Below are 19,684 nucleotides of genomic sequence, written 5' to 3'. Positions count from 1 at the left end.
TCATGCAGGAAAATGTCTCATTAAAAAATTAAGTTTGGTGTATGGTAAAACTTGAATTACCATCACATTCTTCAGTATTCAGTATACAAATTTCAGTGCACACAATTAAATAATCAACTAATCTCAGCACAAAAGAGTAAAGGGACACATTGTAGACTAAAATGCTTTAGAATATGAAACATTTCTTTGCATGATGCCAGCAAGATTGTGAAAAGTGAACATAATTTAGATAATTTCTGAGTATCACAACATTTAAAGCTTCTATTATATTATTCATCCTTGACTTTTTCCATTTTCTTCCAGCTGGGTAAATTGAGCTGTTTTATTAGAATATTTTTTGTATCTAATTTTCTTTTTACAAGTTTATTCATCCTATACCATATATGCAATTTGACTGCAGGACCTAGTTGACAGTGCCATATAAAGTTAGTACTGTGAAATACACAGTTGTCTGCGGCAATAATAGGCTTGTTCCATTAGAGAAAGAGGAGAAATGCTTTTCCTCACTTCTCCAACTCCAGGAGGTGGGTGGCTGTATGTCACAATTTCTTAGGGAATACCTCTGTAATAAGTTATGCAACAGCTTTTCTATAGAAAATAGAGATGCATATAAAAAGTCAAAGGGAAACTAAATAACCTTTTTGACCACTTATGTGTGTACAGTTCACCTTTCAATGGCAAAAAGGGATAATTAATACTGAACAGGCCATCCCAGAGCTGAAGATGGAGCAGGAGAGGGAGGAGTTACTGACTCCAGCACGAGGAGTGACACCCAGACAGCCCATGGAGGGACTGAGCCCCTGCACTGAGATGCCAGTGCAGACCCAGGTCATCCCTCTGATATGGACAAAATAAAAGTTCCCTGAGATAGAAATATACTTGAAAATAGAAATTCTGGTATTGTATTTATCTGTATACAATTTTATTCCATTTTTATTGTAGAGAAACATTTATGCTTCAAAGCAAACAAGACTGAAAATCAATCCATGCCTCAAAGTTTCTGATATCATGCTCAGTATTTTAGTACTGCTGAAGATAATAAAAATAAATTGAATTCCAATAAAAATATAATAATAATAATAATAATAATAATAATAATAATAATAATAATAATAATAATAACAACAACAACAACAACAATAATAATAATAGTACAGCACTGAGGTACACTGTTTAGGAGATGACCCATACTAAATTTAAAAAAAATCCAGGTATAATTTCACTAGAAAAAACAAAGTGCATTTCATTCCTAGCTGGTTTTGATTTCTTCAAACACCAAAGCACTTGAAAATAAGATATTTATTACATCATTACTTGTAGTATGGAATCAGAAGTATGAAACCTAAACGAGAAGATTCTACATCACATCTGTTTCTGTGTAGCTCTTCTGTGGTCTCTGAAGATAAGCTATACAACTAGTAATAGTCAGGAAAGGACAGAAAATTCTTCATCCTCAAATTTTTGTTAAGGAGAGCTCTAAGTTAAATTTTCTATTCAATGCTAATGATATTAGCCACATTTTCAAAGAATGATTGAATACTTACATGTTTACAGTGCGCACACTAATTGTTACTGTAAAAAAAATAAATAGATTGATTAACTACGCCACAAAGATTAATATGACTGGTTGTTTACCATATTATTGTAGATAGATTCAGAAAATGTGCAACTAAAGGTAGCTAAAAGCACACCTGCTTTTAGTGTTTATGCATAATGAAATTTTATGCAAGTCAAAATTTATATTTAACTATAAATGTAATTGTCTAACACCACCTGCAGCCAAGCCCAATGCAGTTACTCGCTCCTGCACCAGCAGGATGGAGAATTGGAAGGGTAAAAGTTAGAAAACTCATGGGTTGAGATAAAGACAGTTTAACTGGAAATGCAAAAGCCATGCACTCAAGCAAAGCAAAACAAGAAATGAATTCACTGCTTCCCATGGGCAGGCAGGTGTTCAACCATGTCTAGGAGAACAGGGCCCCATCACACATAACAGCTGCTTCAGAAGACAAACACCATGAGTCAAAATGGCCCTCACTTTTTCCTCCTACCCCACATTTGATATACTGATCATGATGTCCCATGGTCTGGAATATCTCCTAGGTCGGTTTGGGTCACCTGTCCTGGCTGTGTCTCCTCCCAGCCTCCCATGCAGCCCCAACTTCCTCACCAGTGTGGCAGTGCACAAAGCAGAAAAGGCCTTGGCTCTGTGTAAGCTCTGCTCAGCAATAACAAAAACATCTCTATGTTAGCAACTCTGTTTCCAGCATAAATCCAAAACAGTGTATTAAAATTAAGAGAATGAGTACTAGCCACTGTGAAGATTAGCTCTACACCATCCAAAATCAGCACAGTAAAGTATGTATGATATTTTTGTATGCTCCATTCCCTTAAAAATGAGAAACAGAATTGGCTGAGGCTCTCAAGAGAAGGCAGAGATTTCTCATTTACTAAGAAGAGACTGAGGCTGGAAGAGAGAATACAACAGCTATATATACTTGAGTCATTGCTGCTGTAGCAATGGATATGTAGAGCAAAAATGGTAGTGATGAAGGGCTCACAACCACACTGAATGAGATATGGAGGTGTGAAAGTACTTCTCATCTTACTTCAAGCAGGCTCTATTTTGGTCCCTGGACTAAAAGTCCATTAGCAGGTGGTGTCCATTAGCTGTACTCCAAGGCACACAGCTCCTGATTTAGTTTCTATATATCTACCATAAAAAATGCAGGCACTATAAACAAGGAAAGGAGCAAAGAGCCACATGAGTATTCACTTATGTTAAAAATAAAGGGAAAAATACTCTTTCTGCTAGATGGATCAGCAGAGAAAATTACTATAATCAAAGCTTCTTTAACTTGCTAGTTCTTTCCATCTTCTGGATAGCATCTCTGTGGGTCAAGAATATGTATTATAACAAAATTACCTCATGTGTGAGGACACCTCTGGACATGATAAGGAGAGGATCAATCAAAGAATATAGTGCCAAGTACAAGGGATTTTCTAATTTTATGAGATGTGGGTCCGCTATGAGATAATCCAGATTTGTTTTCATTCATACAGCAAAAGAAAACAAAAAGGTAGAAAGGGTAACCATGAAAAAGTCATCTCCAGCCTTACATGATTTAGATCTCTGCCTAAATTTTGGAATTAAATATTCTGAAAAATTTTTATTAAATATACTGAAAAATATCTATAGTATTCTATAGATACTTTTTCTTTGTTTAGACAGAAATTGTAACTTTTGTTGCCAACGATTAAGCACTTTTGTACCGATTTTATATCCAAAGGGGTTGTAATATTGTTTATTTTTAGAGATAATGTAGCAGCTAACCATTTTTTTTTAGAAAAAAAAACATTAAAATGCATAGTACTCATACTTATAAGAGTTTTGTCTTTCAATATTTTCATTAGAAGCTTAATATGAATATAGCTCCTAGTTTTTCCAATGGAAATAACTAAGATTTTAATTTAATTATTACTAGCAGTGCATATGAAATGAAGTTACTTAGTGACTAATTAAAGGTAAGAAAAGAAGATTGAAAAAAAATTGTGATTCATCTGTGGGTAATGTTAAGGCAGAGTATTGTTAACATTATTAGTGATAATTGACCTATATATTCCAGGCTAGCCATTTAGTTGAATTTTTTCCCCCCTTCCTCTCCTCTCCTCTCATTTCAATAACAGATGCATATGTCCCCTTGGTTACACTGGCACATTTTGTGAACTCGATATAGACAACTGCATTGGAAACCAGTGTTCTCAATATGGATTCTGCCAGGACCACTTGCATAATTACAGCTGTTACTGTGTGCCTGGATATGAAGGACCCTTCTGTGAAGTTGAAGTTAATGAATGCTCAAGTTCACCTTGCAAAAATGGAGCTACTTGTATGGATTTAAGTGGCCACTTTTCTTGTCATTGTACTGCTGGGTTCACAGGTAAGTTTTGTTCTTTTGAAGCGCCATGTATTATAGATGTGTTTGTCCCACCCTAAGTAAGCAATGTTTATGTGACTGTTTAATTACAATTATATATAAATATGCATACATTTGTGATGGAGTTTTAACTTAATTAGCATTGAAATTCTTATGTTGTCCCTCCTCACAGCTCCCCAGCTGACCTTCCCTCCACTAAATGCACAATTCAGAGTATTAGCTTTGATTCTGATGGGAAAAAAATCAATGTCGTTCCAAAATACAATTTTAATTGCATCATTTTAATTTCACAGTTATGCAGTCTTACATGTTATGGCTCAAGTCATACACAGTCTGATAAGAACAAATAATTTGTTACAGAACAGGAAAATGTGAGCTTGAGGAGGAATGAGATCACCAGTACCATCTCTTGGCATGTATAGAATATAATCAGCTATATTTGAGTGAGTTGTTCAGACTTCCCTTCTATACACTGGAGGGAGGTAGGGCTTTTGTCTGTCCTAGACATCTTTTCTAGGAAGAGATGGGCTGTAGATTTTTGCATTGCATTAGATAAATTCTACACAACCTGATGCTATGATTTCTTTTTGTACTAATTTCTGTTTTGTATGAATAATAGTAATATTCAGACTACATGTGGGAGACAGAAAATAATTTTGAATACAGTAATACCAAAGAGTTGCATTTCCAGCCTTTAGTCTATATCATCAACAGGCAATTAATGCTCAAAATGCTTCTCTATTTACAGTCTGTTGCATCTCTAAGAAAGGCAAAAATAAATAGCACAGTATGCACGGTGTCATTTGTACTAACTAGACATTAACTTACACCTTCTTCTTCCAAGCTGCTGAGGGCTTTTGCCCTAGTCCAAAGAGTGTGTGTAGTACTGTATTTATAAGTCCCAGTTAAATCACTGCAATGCTAAGTAAAAATAATTTCAGTGCTATTTTTTCATTATATGAAAACATTCATTATACTCATTATATTCATTATATTTTCATTACATTATATTCTGGCTAGCTACCTATACTTTTAACATTTAACAAACATTTTTAATTTCAAATATGTTTACATTAATTTACATATTTCATTTACATATATTCATTTGCACATTTATGTATGTGATAAACACTTGCAGATTTGTTGTCCTCAATTTTAGTTGTTTATATAATCTCTTGGTCATTTGCTTGCACATTTAATGAAAGATGTTACTTCCTGTTCATGCCCATTTATTAATAAATGTGCAATAGAAAAGAGAATTGTCCTGAAGTGACTTAAATTCCATTATGATAGCAAAATTGTACGTCTGAATAGAAGTGAAGAACATGGTATTTGGAAAATATGTGCAAAATCTAACACAATATATTTCCATCTTGCTGCTTAAACTTCAAGCCTTATTTTGTATTTTGCTGGACTTCATGGGGAACTTCAACCACTCTGATATCTTCTACAGGGACAGTAATGTGGAGCGTAAGATCTGCTTGGAAGAGTCCCCATGGGATACAACACTCAAGGGAAGGGCCTAAGAAAATCTATCACAATTTCTAAGCTCAAGAGCTATTTGTCTCAGAGTGAACAAAAAATACCAGGAGGCCTGTATGGATGATTAAGGAACTCCTGGCCAAATTCAACCCAAAAAAAAAAGTATACCAACAGAGGGTGGAAGCAAGGACAGGTAGCCTGGTAGGAAATAGAGAGACACTATCTGAGCATGCAGCAAAAAGTTTAGGAAGGTCAAAGATCAAGTTGAATGTGACAAGAAATGTGAAAGACATCAAAAAGGTGACAAAGGGAAGAGAAAGGAAAATGTCCCATTCTTAATGAGACTGGACATGGAAAAGTTTGATGTCATAAATACTGCCTTTGTCTCAGTCTGTACTGGAAAAATTGTCCTTCAAAAATCCACCATCCTGGAGACCAGAGAAAAGGTCTGAAGCAAGTAAGACACAGCCTTAATGGGTGAGACAGTTGTCACATAATACTTGGGCAAGCTGCATATGTGCATGCCCATGGGCCCTGTTGGGATGCACCCATAAATCACAGCATAATAGAATTTTATAGTCATTAATTTGAAAAAAACACTGTCCAAATGTTAATATAGCACTACCATGTTAACTGCCCAACCATATCCCCGTGTGCCCCATTTCACACACCTAATGAACAGTTCCAGGTGTGGCAATTTCACCTCTTCCTTGGGCAACCTATTCCAATGCATGACCACTCTTTTAGTGAAGATCTTTTTTCCTCATATCTCTTCTAAACCTCCCCTGGCACAACTTGAAGCCATTTCTCTCATCCTGCCACTTGTAACTTGGTAAAAGAGACTGATGCTCACCTTGCTACAGCCTCCTCTCAAGTAGCTGAAGAGGGTGATGGGATTCCCCCTCAATCTTTTCTCCAGCTCAACAAACCTAGCTCCATCAGTTGTACCTCATATGATTTGTGCTCCAGACCCCTCAGCAGTTTTGTTGCCTCTCTTTGGATATGTAATTCTGTGAGAGCTGGCAGATGTCATGGCAAAGTCACTGTCATTTAATATTCATAGATCATATTGATTAGCAGAAGCACCCAAGGAATGGAGGAAAGCAAATGTCACTTTTCAAGAAGGGCAAAAATGAAGTGCTGGAAAACTTCAAACAGCTCACTGTTGGCTTGATCCTTATTAAGGTAATGGAGCAGTTAATCCTGGAAATCATGAGCAACAAGAAAATCATCTGAAGTAATTAACACAGTTTCAAAAAGGATTAGTCATACTTGACCAACTTGATAAACTTCCAGAGCAAAATGGCTAGCTTGTAGATGAGAGGTGAGCAATGTGTACTGTCTGCCTTGACATTAACAAAGCTTTCTGCATGAACTTTCACAAGATCCTCATGAAAAAGCTGATGAAGTATAGGCTGGATGAGTAGAGAGTGAGGTGAACTGAAAACTAGAGGAGTAACCAAGTCCAGAGGAAATGTTTGTTATGGAGTCAACCTTTTCAGAAGTAACCAGTGGTGTATTCCAGTAGTCAATAGAGGATCCAGTCCTTTTTAACTTCTGTGAGGAAAGGCTGAGGAAGCTGAAACTCTTCAGCATGAAGAAAAAAGTCTCAGAGAGGGATCTTATCAATGCATATAAATACCTTAAGGGAGGGTGTACAGAAGATGGAGCCAGGCTCTTTTCAGCAGTGCTCAGTGACAGAACCAGAGGCAATGGGCACAAAGGGAAACACAGATGCTGCTATCTGAACATCAGAAAATACTTTGCTACTGTGTGGGTGACTGAGCACTGCCACAGATTGAACAGGGGGGCTATGGAGTCTCCATCCTTGGAGATATTCAAAAGCTATCTGTACATGGTTCTGTGAAACTGGCCCAGGCTGTTCCAGCTTGAACAGGGGGATTGGAAAAATTTACTTCAGGGGTCACTTCCAATCTCAGCCATTCTGTGACTGTTACTGTGAGGACTTGCTTATATAGATGACATAATTATACATTGCTGGAAAACACTTTAAAAGAATCTTTATTTTATCACACAATAAGATATTATATAATGGCATTTCCATAGAAGTAAATTTAAAGAAAGAAATATCATAACATTACCCATTAGGTATAAGTCATTACCACATGTACTGAATATTTTTTGTGATTTTTCAGAGTACAAACCGCAAACAATTAATAAAAGGCTGTTTAAACTTATAAAAATGTTATCACTACCCTAGCAATTACATTTTCATAATCTCTGAGGGTTTATGATCCTGGGATATTTTCCCGTACAAAACAGATTTTAAGTTCAGTCATAATTGCATGTTATGAATTAGTGATTTGTATCTCTGTGTACAACTAAAAACACCACATTTAGTCTTATCTCATTTTTGTTTGTTATGTTGTTTCTCTGTAATTTAGCTTTTTTTACTAATCCAGATGTACTCCGTTTTTCTTCATAAATAGTAAATTCACTTTCAGATAAAATATCAAAGTAGTCCCCACTGCCTATAAGAGAATTTCATACATGTCAAACTTGGAAGTCGCAATATGATTTTAAAAATTAAGTTAATAACTTTTCAATCTTTTTTAACTTTTGGTCATGTGGTGACCCTCTATATTGCCAATTTTCTAGTTCAGTCCTTCTAATTTAGCATAATGCTTCAGAGTAATTCTCAGTTCACATTCAGATTAATTCTTAGTCTGTCCTTCCTCCCATATCTTTGTGTTAACTATATCTCAATACATCAATGTTCAGCATCAAATAATTACAGCTTTCATGATGACTGGTATGTCTAAATAAATAGCACTCTGTTTACTTCTGCTTTAAAGGAATGCCTTCTGGAATTATTTGGAAAAAATCCCATATTTATCTACACATGTCCTTCATTAAAACTCTTTTCTGTTAAGATGCCCACAAAAATGTGAAGGCAGTTACTGAGAACTCTAAGCAGACAAGCAATGTTTCCTGTTGCCTCACTGGTTTCTCTCGAGGGTTTGCACCTATACAATATTGATTGTAGAGTTAAGATTTGGGAAAGCTCTTCATTCTGAATATACACTGTACCCCACATAGCAAAATACAGTCTGTCATTGCTTCACCTGTGTGTAATTAATAAATAACAGTATTAAAGCTTATTACTAATATAGGCCTCACAGTGACATTTTGAGTTTGATATTCATATATTCTAAATGTCATGCTCTTCATCATTCTTTTTTTTTTGCCCAAGTAGAGAAAAATGGCATGTGGGCTTTTTGAAAGCATTCCATTACTTTAAATTTCTGGGTTTTATACTTTTTTGTTCCACAAATACACAGGAGAAGCCCATGTGATATCTGCAATCTGAGGAAATTTTAGTGTTTGTATTTTCAGTACATTATTAATTGGCTTTACATTCTTTGGATGTTTTTAAATAGTTTTCTCCTTCTGTAATGGGTGTGATTGTATATCCTCCATGCCATCAAGTAAAACAAATTTTGAAGGAAAGTACTTGAAGTTATGTGAAGGTAAATCCCTTTTGACATAAGTAAGTTTAAAGCTTAATCCCTTATACAAATCAAGTCTAGAACAGGTGATGGACACCCTAACACTTTATGAATATTGAACCTGTTTACAGGGAGCAGCAAGATCAAGGCAGCTCCATGAGAGGAATCACAAGCTAGAATCCAAGTTTAACCTCAGTGCAATGTTGCCATCACTAAGCAAAGCACAGTTCTGCAGCATCCACACAGAGAAGTCAGAACCAGTGTCTGGTAACAGGGTCCCTGACAAGCTCCAGACAGCACAATCTATGGATCAGATCCAGGATCAAGTTAGAAGCAGTAGGACACAGAACCAGAGACAAATCTGTAATATACATATAAGCGATCCATCCAAAAAGAAAAAAAAAAACAAAAACAAACCTTTCAAGATCACTTTTGATACTGGGGGAGAAGCAGGATTGGAAATTAAAACACCCACAGAATAGTTCAGGGCAGATCAGAGTACCCACAGCTGAACTCATTGGCAATAGGTGTGGTTTGTAGGAAGCACCTCGGTGGGTCTGCTGCAGACAATTTGGGTATGTCAGTGCTCTCAGCACTCTGATAGCTGCTTTACAGGAATTGCCTGAAGCAGGGTCATCTGGAAAACATTTATTTTGCTGACAAAGAAAGGCAATCAGGTTCATTTTTTTCTCACACACATTCTGCATTTGAAGCACCTGCTTCCACTTCCATCCATACAGTTCACATCTTGATAGGACTAGACCATCCCAGAAGCACAGCTCATGCCTGCTCTGACACTTCCACCGCATATCAAGGCTTGGCTGGGTCTGCAGCTCAGGGCATTGGGTAGTGCAACCTTTTCAGGGGCTCTGGATGGCTTTTTCTGCTAGGGAAGATTGATTATTGCTGGCACATTGTGCCAGAGCAGACTGTCAAATGTACAATGTAATCCCATGGACATAGATGAGATGGGCTCAGGGCAGTTTACATTTGAAGAGTCACAGACTTTATCTGAGTTAAAACTCTTTCATGGAAGCTAAGAGGATGGAGTGGTTTGACACATCATATAAATTTTCAATCTGTAATAGGCATTCACAGAAAGGATTACTCTGTATGATGTAAATAAAAATTAGATTTGTTTTGGATTTTTAGCTACTACAATATCTTACACAGAAAAGACCTCAAAGTAAATTTAAAAATGAGCAAGTGTGTAGAAAAACAAAGTTGAGAAAAAGAAATGTCTGTCAAGTTCACTAAAGCCTCACCTGGACAATCTGTCTTTCTTTTTCATAACTGCATTTTCTGCAAAGTCAGCAGAAGCATCACTCAGGTTGATGCATCTCTTATCTAACAGAATAGCTTATGTTGCTTAGCAAGCAACAAAATTTCACAATTCATTATCAGGTACACAACTGGAATGCTTTGCAATTATTCACATTTTATAAAATGCTGGACAGTAAGACAGGGGTGTTGTGAAAAAAGTCCTCAAATACCTGGTTAGTATCTTGGCTTCTTCTTGAACTTTATATAACCCTTGTGTTTTTCTTTTTTTTTTCTTTTTTTTCTTTTTTTTTTTTTAATAGCACTTCATTAAGATTACATTAAGCAGAATTTTAAATCATTTGCTTTTCATCTGATCTCAGAAAAGAAAGATTAATTTTATGTCTTGAATATCTCAAGTAAGGAGTTTTACTGAAAAAAAACATTCTTACACATCCTTTTCTTCATTGTGGTTGTTCTGTGTGCCTTTACATTGTCAAATTTTGTATTTCATATTGCCTATAAAACAAAAGTTGGTATAAACAGTATTTAAAAGAAACTTTGTATATTGATCTTTTTGCATGTGTTTTGTGATTCAGACAGAAATGTTTTAGTGGTGGTGGCACTCAATAAGAGGTGCTTTAAATATAATGTGTATTACCTTAAGAAAATAAGCTCTTGAATTATTTCAGTTCTATTCTAATTTCTGAATGAATTTCAGATATTTATTCTAATCTCTGAATATTATGTTTGAAAACAGTTTGAAATTGAACTTATTTTGATATCAAAAAACCCCTCAATTTTGTGGATATTCTACAAAATTAAACGATAGTTTGATAAATTCAGATAAATTGCAAAATTAATGTCTTTAAGTTAAGCAGAAAAAAGACATCCAAATTTTGAAAAGTTCAAACTTTCAATCTAATGATCTTACTGAGTTGCACTTCTGAAGGTAAGGAATATTCAATGAGAGTTCATCCTTTAGACTTTTGAAACTTAATTTTTTTTGTTGTCTTTCATCTGTAGTTATATTTACCTGAGAACTTCAGATTTCCTCCATTTGCTAAAATAGCATGGTTATTTTAAGGAGAGTAAGTGATATCAGTAACACTGAGGATGATGAAATATCTTTGCTATTTTTTTTAGTATTCATCTTTTCAGCTCCTTATGTTCTTCTCAACACCTTTGTGTTCCTGCAGAATAATGCCTTGTGTATTATCAGTGTGCCAGTAGGAAATGTTGCTGTTAAAGATCATGCAATGCAATTTGCAAGTGACAGACTTTCCTGTAATTATCTGTTATCTATTTGAGAACACTGCAATTTTATACAGCATAAAATATTCTGTAGTATTAGTACAAGTATAGTTGGCTCACGGAGATTTTTAACATTCTCTTTGTACATCAGAATTGGTGATAATATGCCTTTAAAATGTATAGGATCTCAGACCTAAAGCTATGATTTATTAAATAGCTAATTAAATATTATGTTTTACTAGTAATTATGTTTGGAATGTGTTGTATTAATTTTAACCTTAAAAGCATAAACCAAAAAAAAAATTATATTAACATACTTTGATGCTGAAAGTAATTTGTAGCCAATTAAAAATTTTATCTGAATTTCAAAGAAGATTCTCATCATACATTTCAAATGCATAGTTGAGAGGAGCTGCATACTGAAAACAAAAGGCTTCTCTGTATCTGCCCAGCTTTTTTCATGTCTCAAATACTCAGAAAATATGGTTTCACAGTAGATTCATTGATTCTTTGATTCTCTCTGAAATATTTTTAAATACTGCCCACATATTACCTTTGTACTCTGAGAACATGAATTCCTAAATTCCCCCTTGCATGTTATCTTAGATATCATCAGTATATGATGATGCTCTCATTCTATTATTTCCCTTGAAACTGCATTTGCTTTAGCCTTTAACAATTCAAGGGACGTGAAAGAATCTGTTTCAAGGAGTTTTTTCTAGTACATGCTTCAGCTTGCCCATGGCTTGTGGCCAGACAATTTACTTCTGCAGGAAACTCTGTTTGTGCTATTTGTGCTACTCTCCGCCAGCCTATCCAAAAGGAACAGATGCCATGCATTTTTATTTATCTCCCTCAAAAGAGATAAATAATAATCCCACCACAATCAGGGACCTGAACAGGAAAGAAAAAGGAATGCAAAATATCAGAATTAGAGCAGCAAGATTGCATATAGCGCCAATACCTTATCAGCACTTCAAAGAAAATTCTTTAAAAAATTAAAGAACTTTAAAATTAATTTATATGTTGGCCAGTCCTTGCTGTAATGCTCACTGGTGCCATGGCATATGTTAGAGAGCATTCAGCAGCTGCTCTTAGCAGAAAGCTTTTTAGTTTACTGAGTTACCTCAACTCTCCTTGGACTATGCTTTTTCTCCCCATTTTCATACATATACCTTCAAATCTTATGGAAAATGCAGAGCATGTTTAGAGATAGAAAAAACCCAGTAGGAGCCCTTCTATCACAAGTTGATGTGTGGAAGAGAATCTTGGTGCTTCATTTCTCCAAAGAAGACCTTTTGTATCTAGTAGATACAGATTTTGAGAGCCAAGAGTCCTGGTTGATATGATTCTACGAGAGGGCATGCCGGTGTGCTGCAGAGAAGAGATCAAATTATTTTCACCATGGAAAGAATTCAGAAGAATATCAGCATTTGGTTTCTTTTTATCTTCTGCTGTAAGATACACAGAAAGCCCAGCCTGCTTTCCATAGTGCTGACTTGTTATAACTACTGAAGGTGATTCACGTCCATATTCCTATGGCTGGATGTAGTGGGTAAACCCTGGCTGGAAAGCAGGCACCCACCAAATCCTCTCTATCACTCCCCTCTGCAACTGGACAGGAGAGGGAAGATATAACAAAGGGTTCGTGGGTTGAGAGAAGGAAAGATCACTCACCAAATATCATCACAGGCAGAACAGACTAGAATTAGAGCTATTAATTCAGTTTATTGCTAATTAAATTAGAGCAGGATAATGAGAAGTAAAATAAGACCTTTAAAAACACCTTCCTCCTTCCCAGTGCTACATGCCCCCTGCCAACAGCACAGGGAGACAGGGAATGGATTTATGGTCAATTCATCATCTGTGGTTTCTCCTGCTGCTCAGGAAGAGGAGTCCTTTCCCTGCTCCATCATGGGATTCTTCCAACAGGAAATAGTCCTCCATGAATTTTTCCAACATGAGTCCACTGCAGGGGAAATAGTTTTCCACAAACTACTTCATCATGGGTCATTCTTCCATGGCATGCCGTCCTTCAAGTACAGGCTGCTCCAGCGTGATCCCACACATGGTGACAAGTCATGTCATCAGTCCTGCTCCTCCTCTGCCCAAGGGGCTGTAGGTCCCTGCCAGGAGCCTTTTCCAGCACAGACCTCCCATGGGTTTACAGCTTCCTTTCAGGCACCACCTGCTCTGGCATGGATCTCCTCCAAGGGCTGCAGGGGCACAGCTGCCTCACCATGGGCTGCCTCACCAGGGGCTGCAGGGGAATCTGAGCTCCGGTCCCTGGAGCACCTCCTGCCCCTCTGCTGACCCTGGTGTCCGCAGAGCTGTTCCCCTCACATATTCCCACTCAGCTGTTTTCTGGCTGCATAAATGTGCAAGAACTTTTTTTCTTTCTTCTTAAATATCTTATCATGTTACCACCATCTCTGATTGGTCCAGCCAGCCTCAGCCAGCAGCGTGTCTATCTTGGACTTGGTTGGTATTGGCTTTCTTGGACATGAAGGTATCTTCTGGCACCTTCTCACAGAAGCCATCCCAGTGCTCCTCCTTCTACCAAAATCTCGCCACACAAACCCAATATATTGGAAACAGAACTTCCTGTTACATATCAAAGCAATCACTTTTGCAGATTAAAAATCTACTTTTCACTATACTTTCTAGATTTGCTTTTAATTGTTTCATCCCCTTTATCTGCATTTTGCCTTATTAAATATTCTTTCATGATTTGATCTTACTCCGCCTTTGTCCAATATTATAGAACTGACAACTTGCTGTAGAGCATAGGCTGAACTGTTCTATTGCACATAAATGTCTGTAAATTAGTGTTGGCCTGATTTTCATAGTCAGTGATACTTCACAATTCTGCTTCAAAGGTGTCAGAGAGCAAAATGAAAGGAAATTACTGACAAAACTCGACAAAAATTTCTTGAATGCTGTAGCTTTGTATACTGGAAAAAAAAAAACATCAGGAGTCTGTATAACCTCAGAAGGAAAACTTTCTGTTTTCCTGATTGTAATGCTTCCAATGTTGCCTGTCAAAATGGACTGCCCTGTAACCAATGAAGCAGAAAAATTCATGACACACAGTGAGTCTATCAGTAGTATGGTGTACCATGGCCAGTGGGGTCACCACAAAGACTGTGACAATCCCATAGACTTTTTTCATTGCAAATGTGTCTCTATGATTTCAACATGTCAGCCTATTTGTCCTTTTTTTCATTTTTAAATCAAAATTTCAGGAGAAACATGTTCTGTTCGCATCAATGAGTGTCAAGACAGACCCTGTTGGAATGGAGGAACCTGTGAAGAGGACATAAGTAGCTTCAAATGCAATTGCCCCTTTGGTAAGCATTTGTAATTTTTATACAATTCCTACCTTGGCACAATATGACACAGTACTTGCTACTCAAGTGCTATAAAATCTTGCATAATTCAAGCATTCTGCTTGCTTTTTGAAATGTACAGGGCTAGTTTTTTAGACTAATAAAAAGATTTTTTTTTCTCTAATTTGTCATAAGAGAATCTTATAAATTATAGATTTCTTAGATAAAAGAGTACTTGCAGTACTGGAACATATTGGGAAAGAAATAGAACTGAAGGTTTTTAATTATTTTGTGTATATAGGTATAGACACCTTACAGCCACACATTCTTTCAAACAATATAGGGTTTAGGCAGCAGAATGTTGAAATTTAGCAAACATAAAAACCCTAATCTTCCAAATCCTATTCCACTGGCCAAATTACTAATTCCCAAAGGAACTGAACATTGCTCTAAAGTTTGTATGACCTCAATCTGGTTGCCTGATCTTTGGGGTGTCTGAAATGTCCTGAAGTATCCAAGGTATTTTAAAAGGCTGGAAGATATGCTAGAGGATATAAGGGACATCCAAGATGCATCAGTCCAGGTGGCAAATGAACTAAGAACAACAGAAAAAGACCAATCAAAATTAGGGAGAAAGATTTATGATACTGAAAGTTTTGCTTTTCTAATTATATATACACTGTTTAATTTCAGATTTTACATGTTATTTTGTGTTGACTAAGAAAACATAGAAAAGTGTGGGTTAGAAACTCCTAACCTTAGAAATTGCTTTGAAGGAGCCTGGGGTACCAATTTTGCAACTTGCAAGTTAATTCATGAATATGGATGATAAATTATTGATTAATTTGAAAATGTTTTTTTTTTGTATATATGCATTTATAAGCTCATTGTTGCTATGGAAATAAGGTCAAGGAAACAAATTTTATATGGTTATGGACTAAGAAGTACGTATAGTACTGCGGTGTTTTGAAGATAAACTCATGGTGATCAGTAAAGCCTGGAAATGTCAGAGTACTGAATCACAGGTCTCCAATGAACCCTCTGAAACTGAACAACTTTTTAAAAGAGAACTTTAATGTATTTAATAACATAAGATCTTTAAATGCCTTAAGGTCCGTATCTGCTGAGTTGGGAATTGAAGACAATACTGAGTTATATCTTTAAAGATAAGGCGATGCTTTCGAGTTTGTTGCTTCACTGAGACAAATGTAAGCCTGCCAGGTGTTACACTTAATAGAGGCTGTAGGAAAATATTAACACAAACATTGTCTCCTTTGTTCTTCTGAGATGGAGATTACCACATTCAATGCACCACTTTGCTATCATCAGTGTTTGACTCTTATTGGTATTCACCAAAACTTTTATCTACAGTGGATTTTACACAGAAGCATGCTGCACCTCTTTCTTTGCACAGATCTAAAAGGAAAACTCTTTCATACAGCAAAATGCATGTCAGTGACAGGAAACAAAATTGTGTCATTGTATTACTAATCATCTGTCTCTCTTTCTTTAAAGAAAAGCCAGTCACTTTGTAACGGTTTCCTTACCCAATTAATTTTTGTAATAATTCCCAGTGTATGTGTGGGATCTGGAACAATGAAGTTTATGTAATGGACATATACACTAAAATTATGAGTTTCATTCTAGTGACTCTAAAACAATACTGTATATACCAGTGGTTCATCATCATCAGTCAAATGATCAAAAAACCTCATAGTGAACCAGGGGTCATCTGTAGAAATGATCAGTTATTTCTGAAAGGAGTTATGACTTGCTGTAATTTGCAGCCACATTATTAATATGATAGCAAACTGAACTGGAGAAGGGGAAAATTGTGTACTGATGTGAATACTTAACAATGAGCTAAAAAGAGGAGAATTTTAATCTAAATGTGAAACATATTCTATTTGTGCCCTTGGCTAAATTAATTAATATCCCCGTTCATATTCTCTAGGTGAAAGTGCAAATAAACAAATGTAACCATTTCAACTATATTGCTGTGATTAAATAATGTCTGTAAATTGCCTGAAATCACAAGAAGTTATGTTCCTGGGTATTTTTACTGCTTCCTCAGTTCTAAAAAGAGCATCACTTCAAAAGATAACACAGCTGACTTGAGTTAATCTTTAAGTGAAAAATAACAGTTTTTCCCCCATATTCTCATTGACAGCCAGTATGCCACTGGATTTCTGGAAAAAAATAAGTTTTGCTTCTCAGAGAAACTGTAGTTGTTGACTTTTTAGCAACTAAATAATAGTAAGTAAATAAAAAATAAAAGTATTTAATAAATCACATGTATTCAACAGCAATAGACGAGGGAACACAAAGAATTTGGATACTCCCTAATGATTAAGGTCCTGTAAATGAAAAAACTTGTATCTCTAACTGTCTGACTAGACAAATAACATTTTTATTCATTAGGTAGCTGCAGTCTTTGTACTTTTCTGCTTTGCCTCTGTTGTCTAAAACAGTATCTGCACCTTATTTTAGATGTATATTGATATCTTCTCAAATTTGACTTTTCAATATCAAATATGTTACAAACAACACAAAAATCTTTCCTCTGTCCTCAGTGAAGGTTCTGTTTCTAATTTTATTTAGATTATTATTTTATGAGTAATAATATCTCTGTTTTACTAGATACATCTTAAAATAAGTTTGTTGGGCAAGAAATATGTCAACATTTCTGCCATGTCAAAAGTGAGCAGCACTTTTTTTTACTTTTTACTAAAAATTCGGGGGTAGCACAGTTAGAAGTTACATACATTAAAAGGGTAATTGCAGTTAGGAGTTGTATACATTCAAATTCATGGAATATTTTTTTCTTCAAATTATGGCATAACAATATTATTTATTTGAATATAAAAAAAACATAAGTCCTCTTAAAGTACAATTTAGAAGGAAAGGATTAATTTCTTTTTAGTTGTTCTTTCATAAACGTTAATGTTAAGCTAAGACAGATGTGGAGTTTTGCATTAGCAATGAGTGAAGATAGTTTAACTAATGATCTTGACATGGCTTAATAATGAAGAGATGCTGTATAATAGTAAACATAGAATAAACATATATGTTTTGAAAGGAAATAGAGATTTTTTAATCTTTTATCTTATAGAATTTGCATGCAAACTGAATGTAAGACTAGCACTTTTTATTATAAAGATACATATGTTTCCAAAAGCTCATCTGGTTACCTGTGGTATGCAGTGTTGCATCTGGAAAATGCATACCTGGCCCGGTGAGAACATGGATGATCTCACATCATACACATGATACATGAAAATGTAAGGCTGAATTCTTCACAGTACACTGTGCTGTAGATATTTGGTTGTATCTGAAGAAAGCAAGCTGATTAGCCTGATTAATAAACAAGGTTAATTAACTCAAGAATGTTATGGTAATACTTAGGCTTCTTCTGATAATAAGTAGGATCTTTCAGATCCTGTGTCTTTATAAAGCAGAGTGATTAAGAAATTCAGAGCAACTAGCACATTGCTGTTGGGGGGAGTTAGAGAATTAATTTGTCAGAGAAGATTCATAATCTGATAAAACTGCTTTTGATTGAGACTTGTGGTCCTCCAGTTTTATTTTATTTCTATAGAGCTTAATAAGAGCTTAAAGTGGGGAAAGCACACAGAATGTGCAAATTGACCTGTGCTATATTAAGGCAATAATCAAACATATTTATGTCGCTCTGAACTTTCCAAGACAGTTTCTTCTAGAGAGTTACCCAGATCTACCCCAAATGCTTCTGTAACCTACACAGTCCATTAAAATGACCTAAAACCTGCAATTTTTTAGTTTAAGTTTTCAAACTTACATATAGAGTTCATTCATCCTTGAGAACCACAATTGTTTTTCCTTGTCAATAAATAAGAACTTTGCACATTTAAAAAACCTAAAATATATGCATTTAATTGTGTGAGCTCATTTTATGAAAATATATCTTATGCTTTATTAATTACTTTCAAGTAGTTCAATTTCTTCAGATGTGGTCAATTTTAATACTCAAACTGTTATTTTTATGACAAATCCCCTTTCAGCAGCTTTAAAAATAATCCATTAAAATTCTCTGTAATACAGCTGAGACCTTTCTTAGAAATTATTCCAGTAGCCCATCCTGCTGTTGATAAGATATTGTCACTAAATAGGATGAAATGAGGTCATTTAATCATACAGATCATTAATTCACAAAAATGTATCTCAGCTTTGCCGGAAACCTGAAATAACTAGAGTCAAATTTTAAAAGTAGATAACTAGACAAAATAATTTCCTTGTAAGCAATTTGGGTTGATGTTGACGTTTTTGGGTTTGGGGTTTTTTTGGGGGGAGGGTTGTTGGTTTTTTGTTTGGTTGGGTTTTTTTCCTTTTGGTTTTGTATTTCTCATTTCCCTGCACTATATTCTCATTTTATTAACATAACATAGGAAGCCCATGCATCAAAAGGTATAGGTTACTTTCAGTAATGGACTCTTCAGGGTCTACTTTTGTGGATTTTTGGGACAGAATATGATCTTTATTTTTGCACCTCAAGATAAGAGGGAGTAATATACAGAAAGGTCAAATAGAATCAGACAATATCTTTGGATATTGCATGTAATCATTACCTAAGTCATTTTCTCTCTTAGTAAAAGACATGCATGGCTTTCAGATGAATATCTTCTGAAAATGTTTTTCAGGAAAGTAATGGTATAATAATATAGCTTGGGTGATGGGTTACTGCTTTATACTGATGACCTTGTACAGGAGATTTTACTGGCACTATTTCTGAACTTTAGGCAGGTCAGGTGAAGTGTAATATGTTTTAGCTTTTGCTTTGTTCCTCACTATCCTACTCTAGGTTTAATTTGCAATAAATTAGATTCATTTTCTCAAAGTTGAGTTTATTTTTCCCATAATTCACTCTAGCAAGTGATTTCACTGTCTTTATCTCAACCAATGAGATATTTAATCT

The 19,684-nt window shown here is 35.5% G+C and overlaps 1 protein-coding gene across 1 annotated transcript in view; it reads left to right on the top strand.

Annotated features, from left to right (window-relative positions):
• Window positions 1-2,951: 2,951 nt before the first annotated feature.
• Window positions 2,952-19,684, top strand: part of EYS (eyes shut homolog) — a gene marked incomplete at both ends in the record, with an annotated part of 593,802 nt that continues 577,069 nt past the window's right edge. Inside the window, 3 exons of the mRNA XM_084202609.1 lie at window positions 2,952-3,018; window positions 3,738-3,941; window positions 14,650-14,754. Coding sequence (XP_084058735.1) covers window positions 2,952-3,018; window positions 3,738-3,941; window positions 14,650-14,754 — 376 coding nt within the window. The remainder of the gene's footprint in view (window positions 3,019-3,737; window positions 3,942-14,649; window positions 14,755-19,684) is intronic.

This window comes from Fringilla coelebs (assembly GCF_963513975.1).
Source record: "Fringilla coelebs genome assembly, chromosome: 3".
Classification (NCBI taxonomy): Eukaryota; Metazoa; Chordata; class Aves; order Passeriformes; family Fringillidae; genus Fringilla; species Fringilla coelebs.
Note: the sequence above shows the minus strand (reverse complement) of the source record. Positions and strands in the feature narration are given on the sequence as shown.